General features: G+C 34.1%; 1 protein-coding gene across 1 annotated transcript in view; it reads right to left on the reverse strand.

The window, feature by feature from the left end:
• The window catches only part of akt1 (v-akt murine thymoma viral oncogene homolog 1), a 53,497-nt gene extending 45,468 nt beyond the window's left edge, over window positions 1-8,029 (reverse strand). The window contains exons 1-2 of the mRNA XM_052581092.1: window positions 7,808-8,029; window positions 2,315-2,440 (exon numbers count right to left, since the gene is read on the reverse strand). Coding sequence (XP_052437052.1) covers window positions 2,315-2,363 — 49 coding nt within the window. The 5' untranslated portion in view covers window positions 2,364-2,440; window positions 7,808-8,029. The remainder of the gene's footprint in view (window positions 1-2,314; window positions 2,441-7,807) is intronic.
• Window positions 8,030-10,348: the final 2,319 nt, after the last annotated feature.

A 10,348-nucleotide genomic window follows, 5' to 3' on the forward strand; every position in this document is an offset into this window, starting at 1 on the left:
AAACGACGTCATCACCCAGCTCGAATACTAAAATAACCATAACACCAAGAAGAAAGAAATCAGTACAGGTTTGGGACAACGTGACAAATGAAATGTTAGGGTGATGACAGTAGGCTTCATTTTAATAGACGTACTGTCCCTTTAAGACATCTAATATACAGACATGTGAATGCATTGATGTGATGCATGTGGAGGAGCCAGAACTGTAGTGGATCGAATGTGGAATGGAGCACGATATTACGATATTTCTTCAAAAGCAGATCGTGGAGAGATTTTTAACGTTAATGATTAAAAACCATCATATCTAATACCACTACGTACACCTGAAAAAAAAAAAGAGGGCGTGACTTTGTTCAATGCAACAATGAGATGATGAGATGTGGGCGTGGCACTCAGAAAAATGGGGGTGGATCTGATCGTAATTGTAAGAAAGAGGCGGAGTTTATGCAAATTGTTTTACTGATAGTTAAAATATATTTTAAAATATTTAATCTTTTGTGTTTTTATCAAAGACTTTAATATTTACTTTTCATATAATTTTATTTTAATCATGACAAATTCATTAAAAATATATGTGCATGAAACATTCGCAATAAGACTATTAACATGCATTAAAAAAATAAATGGTGAATTTTAATTTCATGCAAACTTAAAAAAAAAATTTGTTCATTTAATTTCCTACAGTTCAGTGAATGAAGAAGCAGATCATCTAAAGTGCTTCACCGGAAAATTAAAAACAATTTATTTATTTTTTTATATTTTGAACATTACATTTTTTATTACAATACATTTTTTATATTTTTAATTTAATTTAATTTAATTTTTTTACAAATTAAAATAAAATTAAAGCAAAAAAAGGCAGTAAGAGATTAAAACGTGCTCGCACAATCGACTAACAACAAGCATAAAAACGTAAACACACAAAAATTTCATTTTATACCACCTTCATGTTTTCTTTGATATCATTTTCAATGAATGAAGATGCTAAATAATCATCTAAATAAGTATTTTCTCAGTGCGGCCGCTTCTATGAGACATCATACTGGACAATTGCGAATTAAACCGTGCAAGAAAGACTGACAGAAGAAACTGTTCATGTAAATCTCTCTCATGCATTTGTAGCAGTTTCCTTCGCATTACACAACCCTTATCAGCTGCATCAGTGACAAGCAGCTGGTCACCACAGACAGGACGTTCACACACACACACACACACACACACACACACCAGACACAAACGCATCCTCAGCGCAGACAGAAAGAGTCAAAGAGTGTTTGACTGATCTAGAGAAGTCATCTAAAGGAGCGTCCTGGGTCAATGAGAAACACTGCTCGTGACCCAGCTTTCTAAACTAATATGAAACAAGACACTCAATGAGAAAAAGACATGCTTTTATTTATGTGACATTATTAAAATTTTACTGGAAATGTATTTTAATTACTTTTCTTAACAAGTGCACTGCATTAGATAACTTAAACTAAAAATGAACCAGTGTTATTTCGTATCATTGAGATACTATAACAGTTTTTATTAATATTTTAATTCTTTTTTTTATTTTTATATTTTCTGTTTTCATTTTAGCTGCAAGGAACATCTATAAAGCATTAAAAGTAATTTATATAATTAATTTTTATATTTATTTTATTAATATTGTATGCATGTATTAATTATTAGAATTTCATTCATGTATAATTATTTTGACATTAAGTAATATATTATTCAAATGCAATACATGCAAAAAATTCAATAAATGTCTGTGATTATATTATATTCATAAGAACAAAAACAAAAAAAATATCATAAAAAAAATCATAACACTGCAATTTAATTTCATATTTATATTATTAATTTTAATAAATGTATTAAACATTAACTTATGTATTATCATTACTATTACAATAACATTTAGCAACACATTATTTTAAAATGCACTGTAACATGAACAATTATTTTTACTAACATTAACAAAAGATAATAAACGCTCTTTAATATATTGCTACTTAATGTTAACTAATCTTAAAAACCAATTTAGTCTTTCGAATAACATCTCTTATGAATTATTGCGTGAGAGTACAGTAAATATGTTGAATTTATGATCATGTGGACTTTAACTGATTGTGTAGGCGTTCAGAAACAAACTCAGACAGTCCCAAGTCTTTCAGGGAAACTCCAGATTCAGGCGATCAAACGTAACTTTGATTCTTTATGAACTCTGTCAGCACTCTTGATGCTTTAGTGACTTGTTTACTGGAGCTCGTGCGATCTGAAGGAAGTAAATCAGAGGCGATCGATACACACTAAAGAGACAACGCACCTCGCTTGTGGAGCCATCCCTCCTTCACGATCACCACGTCTGTCATCATGCTCTCCGGCCGTCAGTCTATCCAGATCCACCGAGTGCTTCGATCCGGCCAGCGTAAAGCCTCTTCACACGGGTCGCCTGCGGGAGAACGAGTTTAAAACCAATTAAACCAGTGCTGTTCAGCACATCTAAACACTTAAAGGGACAGTGCACCCAAAAAATGACAATTCTGTCAGCACTGACTCAGCCTCAAGTTGATCCAAACCTGTTTGAGACTCCAGTCCCCAATGACTTACAATGTGTTTTGTTTCCATACTATGAAAGTCAATGGGTACCGTCAACTGTTTGGTAACCAACATTCTTTGAAATATCTTCATTTTGGTGTTCAATAGATAAAAATTAAATGATGGAAGAATTATTTCACCCTCAAGTTGTTACAGGATGGCCCTCATTGACTTAATAATAGAATTATGGATGGTTACCGTCAACTGTTTGGTTACCTCCATTCTTTGAAATATCTTCATTTTGTGTTCAATAGAAATATAGTTATAGTCATAGTGATGGCAGAATTATTTCACTCTCAAGATGTTACATGATGGTCCTCATTGACTTCTATATTATGGAAAATAAAACTATGGAAGTCAATGGGTACCGTCAACTGTTTGGTTGCCTACAATCTTCAAAAAAAAAATCTTCATTTTATGTTCACTAGATAAAAAGTAAATAATGGAATAATTATTTCACCCTCAAGTTGTTACATGATGGTCTCCATTGACTTCCACTGTATTTTGTTCCCATACTATGAAAGTCAATGGGTACCGTCAACTGTTTGGTTGCCAACATTCTTTGAAATATCTTCATTTTGTGTTTAATAGAAATATAGTTATAGTCAAACTGATGGCAGAATTATTTAACTCCCAAGTTGTTACATGATGGTCCTCATTGACTTCTATATTATGGAAAATAAAATTATGGATGGGTACCGTCAACTGTTTGGTTACCTCCATCTTTGAAATATCTTCATTTTCTGTTCAATAGAAAAAATTTTAAATGATGGAAAAATTATTTCACCCTCAAGTTGTTACATGATGGTCCCAATTGACTTCCATAGTAAGGAGAAAAAAAAACTATGGAAGTCAATGGGTACCGTCAACTGTTTGGTTGCCAACAATCTTGAAAAAAAATCTTCATTTTATGTTCAATAGATAAAAAGTAAATGATGGAAGAATTATTTCACCCTCAAGTTGTTACATGATGGTCTCCATTGACTTCCACTGTATTTTGATCACATACTATGAAAGTCAATGGGTACCGTCAACTGTTTGGTTGCCAAAATTCTTCAAAATGTATTTGTTTATCTTCTACAGCAGAAAAAAAACTCATACAGGTTTGGAACAACGTTTTTTATTTTTTGGTGAACTGTCACTTTAAATACATCAGGGAACTAACAAAAACAGAAACACTTTCTAGACAAACAAAACGCAAAGACATTTAAGCCTTGAACATAACTCACATGATTATGTTTATAAAGCTCAACCTGTGTTGTTTGATGAATGTATGAATCAATATTTAAAAAAAATGTCTATTTAAAATAAACCTTTTAGGTTTTAACAGACAATGCAATATATAGAAACTCTCATTGAATTAAAAAATATATATTTATAATTGGAATTAAGACATGTTATCATCTTTGTTGAAACAAATGACTACTTTTATTCATCAAGGATAAATTAAATTGATCAAACATGACAGTAAAGATATGTATAATGTTAAAAAAGGATTTCTATTTCAAATAAATGCAGTTCTTTTAAACTTTCTGTTCATCTGTGAATCCTGCAAAATAAAACATATCTCGGTTTCCACAAAAATATTGTGCAGCACAACTGTTTTGATAATAATCAGAAATGTTTCTTGAGCAGTAAATCATCATATTTTCATGATTTCTGAAGATCATGTGACACTGAAGACTGGAGAAATGATGCTGAAAATACAGCGGAGCATCACAGAAATACATTACACTTTAACACAGATTCACAAAGAACACAGATGATTTAAATCATAATAATATTTCACATTTTTGCTGTATTTTTGATCAAATAAATGCAGCCTTGATTAGCAGAAACATTATCATTAAGCAAAGTCATTAAGCAAATTAACCCTTTTCTGTGATAAAATCTTTCAGTGCTATATTGACTCATAAAACTTCAGCAACAATCTCATTCTCAATAAATCTCTAAATGTATTAAAAACAGACTGCATCACGCTGAAGTCGATCCGTCCTTCTGAAAACCTCACTGACACACTTTGGATACGCTCCGAGTCATTCAGCGATCAAATTATTACAATTCACTCTCCACAACAACAACTGCAGCACGTCTGCAGCGCTCGACCGACAGACGCTCAGCGCAGAGATAATGTGAGACAGTATCACGCTCAGTGCAAGAAGCCACCACTTCCTGTGCTAAAGGAAGACGACTAAAAACGATGGCACCAGCGTAAATAAACACAAACATGTTGACCAGCCACTGTCTGCTTTACAGGAACTCGGTCATTTACAATAAGCAAAGTTCAGCCGGGGACCAGAAGTCTCTCGTATTCACTCGCTTCTAAATCTAGTGTGCTGCCTACATAGACAGCTTCCTTCTGTATTGCATCCTCATAAAACATTTTGAATGAAAATAAAGCGATAAACAGGTAGGATCTAGTTGAAAATAAAATGCACTCAAACACTGAAATGTGATACTCCAAGAATCTTTATTTACAACTTTGAAAAGTCTATTTTTACAGTGTACACGAGCAAAACTGAGGGCAGGCTTCAATTGCTTGTAAATTAATTACATTTCACAAATAATTAGAGAGAAAATGCAAATAACACATTGAATTAAACGTGACATTTTGAAATAGAAAAACTGAAATACTATTTCAGCAATTTTTTATGTATAACTACTTATTTATTTATCTATATATCTATTTATTTACCTTAAAAGCAGTTTGCTGTCTACAAAATAAATATTTTGAATAAACAATACATAAAATTATATATATATATATTTATATAAATAAATATATATATATATATATATATATATATATAAATATATATATATATATATATATATATATATATATATATATATATATATATATATATATATATATATATATTTATTTATTTTAAGTTTAAGCTTTTATTTAATTTTAGAATTTAATCATAGTGTTTGGTTAATGTGTTTACTGGATATTACATAAAAATAGGGAAAAAATAAATATAAATGATTTTTTGGGGGACGGGGTGTTACGTACTCCACTAATATTATTATTTACAACTTCTACAAATATTTGTTTACAGTATAAACAGCATATAAATATATAGCACATGCAAGTACTGGGAAAAAGTGTGTATATAGCACATCAAAAATTTATATTAAAACTTATATTTATAGACATTTACATTTATTTATTTCAGTGTAAATTAATCAATATTTATGAATGCAAATATACCCAAATTAGCCCGAAGGCTATTTTTCATGTTAGTTCCTATAATATTGTTATAATATATAATATTATCCAAAGATGCACCTCATAAAATTGGTTGATTTATAAGAGAATTCTCCCATATTTTGTTCACTACATCATTCCTATATTTAAAAAAAATACTTTTCCAACTTCATCAGAATAATTTTGTTATAATTTTAGTCCATGTGTAAGTGGATATTACAACTGCAAAAGAGTCGAGAAGACGGAAGCGAGTATGTTTTGGCTCTTAGCAACAAACCCAGAGTGTTTTTACTGCAGCAGTCCACACACACACACACACACACACACACACAGCGAGGGATGGCATGCAGCCAGAGCTAGCCGTCTGAATGAACCCAATACCCTGCTCGGGGTCACATGATCTGTCTTCACTCGCCGTCCCACCCTGATTAAAGTCATTCACGATTCTGCCAGCGTCTGTAAACTCAGACTCCATTCAATGCAAAGGATATGAGTGGAGAACACATCATTTACTGTATTTCAAGCCCACGTTTAATAATCTGCTTGTCTTCACAGTGTAAAGAAGTGCGATCTCTCCAATCAGACTGAAACAAGCAGGCCAGGCCAGTCACATGACACGATGTGATTCTGCATCAGACTGATTCCAGCGGCTCAAACTCATCGCACAATACGCCTGACTGTGTCCCAGCGAGATTCTGCATTCTTCACATTCTGCATGTGGCACATGTGTGCGTCAGCGGGACCCGAAGGAACTCAAAGACATCTCGCAGAAGAATGTCAAACATTCCCTTAGCATCTTCATCCCTCATCCGCCCACAGGTCACATGACCTGAGAGACTCCTCACTAACAGATCATGAGCAGTGTTCACATGAGAAGATGTCCAGGCCTCAGTACAGAGACGATACAGTACAAGTCTAAAGTTTGGACTATCTATCTATCTATCTATCTAACATCATTTAAAATATCCATATATATATAATGTATTTGTATTATTTTGTATGTATTATTTGACTATTTTATATGTACTATATATATTACATACATACATAATGTAAAGGATGAAGTTTATGAAGCTGTGTAAAATGTGTGAATCATGTAATCAGTCCATATTTCCATTCGTGTGATTTCTCAGATTAAATGACTTCACTCTTACACTCAAGTGTAGACATCATGCAGAACGAGTAGGTGTGTGTGGAAGCTTTGATACTGTACACCCAACCCAAGGACCTGATTGAATGCTCCACACAAGCTATAATCAAAAACAATCCAGAATCAAAGACTAAACCAGCCTGAAGTAAACAAGATCCATCATGATTAGATGAAGTCACAGCACAGAAGCACAGACCAGCTGAAGCAGAGCTCGTGTGAGTGTGTATCCTCTCATTATACTGTCAGCATCTTCAGCTCCAGTCATCTGACAGTCCAGCCACACGACCCTCTCTACAGACTTTTACATTGGAATTCACTTAAACATGTTCACATTCATTTCCATATTGCTCCAACGCTCTTGCTAAAACAGTATGGTAGTACTGTGGTAATTAGTGTTAGTCAGCTCTTAGGGTAAACACAAGCACCTCAGGTTACAGTATGATTAAACATTACCAGGAAGACAGAGATACAGACACACGTTTGTAAACACAGCAGGACTGTCACGTACAGAGACATCGGAATGTATAGAGAACGACGAGAGAAACACTGTAACATTCGAATACTGCTACATTTAAACATTGTGGCTTTGGGCCTGCGCGTGCGCGCGCTTAAAGTGACACAAAGTAACAACTGACAGATGAACAAAGAGACGAATAAAGACACTGCTGCGCTTCCTAAACTAGAGATCACCGCTTTAACCAGCAGCTAAACTAGTACTTTCATCCACCCCCTGTGGGGTGGTTTCATTTGACAGCTCGAGTCTTTTATTTTAGGCCTCTGTGAGAGAAATAAACCGCATCCTATTGAGCGCAGCAGAGCTTCAACAACTGACATCAAACTGAATGGAGACACTTTACCGAGATGGGTTTCACTGAGGGCTCCGGCGCATTGCTGTGGAGGAGCTCGCTGCCTCGGGTGCTACTTTAATCCCGCAGAAAACAGGTAAAAGTGTTTTGATGAGCACGAGCGTGTCCTCGCCTCTCCTCCACTGCACTCCCCACAGAGAGAGACTCCAGCCCGCGGAGAGAGTCCGGCGAGAGAGGCGCGCAGGGTCCTAGAGCCCGCCGCACACTCAGACTGACAATATACTACACTACAGTAAAGTACAGTATACTACTACACTACACTCCCCAGAGCGAAAGACTCCAGCCTGTGGATAGAGTCCGGCGAGAGAGGCACCCTGGGTCCTAGAGCCGGCCACACACTTAAAATATACTACATTACAGTACAGTACATCACAGTATACTACAGTACAGTACAGTATACTACACTACACTCCCCAGAGCGAAAGACTCCAGCCTGTGGATAGAGTCTTGCGAGAAAGGCACGCTTGGTCCTAGAGCCCGCCACACACTCACACTTACAATATACTACACTACAGTATACTACAGTACAATACAGTATACTACACTACACTCCCCACATCAAGAGACTCCAGCCTGTGGATAGAGTCTGGGGAGAGAGGCATGCCCGGTCCTAGAGCCCGCCACACACTCACACTTACAATATACTACACCACAGTACAGTACATCACAGTATACTACAGTACAGTACAGTATACTATACTACACTCCCCACATCAAGAGACTCCAGCCTGTGGATAGAGTCTGGCGAGAGAGGCACGCCGGGTCCTAGAGCCTGCCACACACTCACACTTACAATATACTACACTACAGTACAGTACATCACAGTATACTACAGTACAGTACAGTATACTATACTACACTACCCACAGTGTGAGCCTTCAGCCTGCGGCGAGAATCTGGTGAGAACGGTGCACTGGGTCCTTGAGCCCGCCTCACGCTCACACTGACAATATACTACCGTACCGTACAGTACCGTATACTACAGTACAGTACACCACAGTATACGACAGTACAGAACACTATGGCACAATGGGTCCTAGAGCCTGCCACATACTCACACTGACAATACACTTCACTACACCACACTAAAGTACAGAATAATTCACCACATCACACTACACTACAGTATACTACATTATACAACACTACATTACACTGCACTAAACTACAGTATTTACACCACACTACAGTATACTCCAACCCACTACACTATACTACACTACAGTATACAACAATACACTACACTATACTACACTACAGTATACTACAACACACTACACTACAGAATACGACATCACACTTCACTACAGTATACTATAACACACTACACTATACTACACTACAGTATACTACAATACACTACACTACAGTATATGACATCACACTACACTATACTACACTACAATACAGTATACTACAATACACTACACTACAGTATATGACATCACACTACACTATACTATACTACAGTACAGTTTACTAAAATACACTACACTACAGTATACAACATCAGACTACATTACAGTATACTACAACCAACTACACTATACTACACTACAGTATACTACAATACACTACACTATACTTTACTACATTATTCTACAATACACTACACTACAGTATATGACATCACACTACACTATACTACACTACAGTATACTACAATACACTACACTACAGTATACGACCTCACACTACACTACAGTATACTAAACTACTACACTACAGATAGGGCTATAGTTTATATATATATATATATATATATATATATATATATATATATATATATATATATATATATATATATATATATATATATATAAAATAATTTAATAATTTAATGATTTGCTCATTTAATTTTTGAATGCCGTATATATAAAATATAAAATATGGCTGTGAAATTATCTTTAATTTCATTAAAATAAATCACAAGTCTTTTTTACATGTATATTTAATTTGATATAAAAACTGTTCATGCTTAATCGAGAAAATATGTTATTTGATTTTCTAGACTTTTAACAGACTATGTTTTTATTTTATTTTTCGTTTTTAATTGGTTTTAAATATTAACTAATAATATATTTATTATATATTTTTTAAATATTTTTATTTATTTTCTTTTTATATAGAAATTGTTACTGTATGACAAATATAATATGGGCAAATAAGAGTATAAAAACTATAATGTTTTTCTATTTTTAATCTTTATTAATTACAATATTTATGAATAATGTATTATTTCTTATTATATGTATATCTAATGTCATACAGAAATTGTTACTGTATGAATTTGAGAGCTAATGGGTTAACAAGCTATAATGCTGTTAATTCATTTTTCATTTATATGGATTTTAAATATTAATAATAATATATTTAATCATTTCAGATTTTTACACATTTTTCGATTTTTATTTCTTTTTAATTATATGTATATCTAAGTATATTTACAGCAAGATCCTTGTTCGCAAGAGATATGAACATTGAGCTAAACAGCTTATTTTGCTCCACAGAGGACAGAAAGTGATGACAGAA

Source organism: Carassius gibelio, chromosome B17, assembly GCF_023724105.1.
Source record: "Carassius gibelio isolate Cgi1373 ecotype wild population from Czech Republic chromosome B17, carGib1.2-hapl.c, whole genome shotgun sequence".
Classification (NCBI taxonomy): domain Eukaryota; kingdom Metazoa; phylum Chordata; class Actinopteri; order Cypriniformes; family Cyprinidae; genus Carassius; species Carassius gibelio.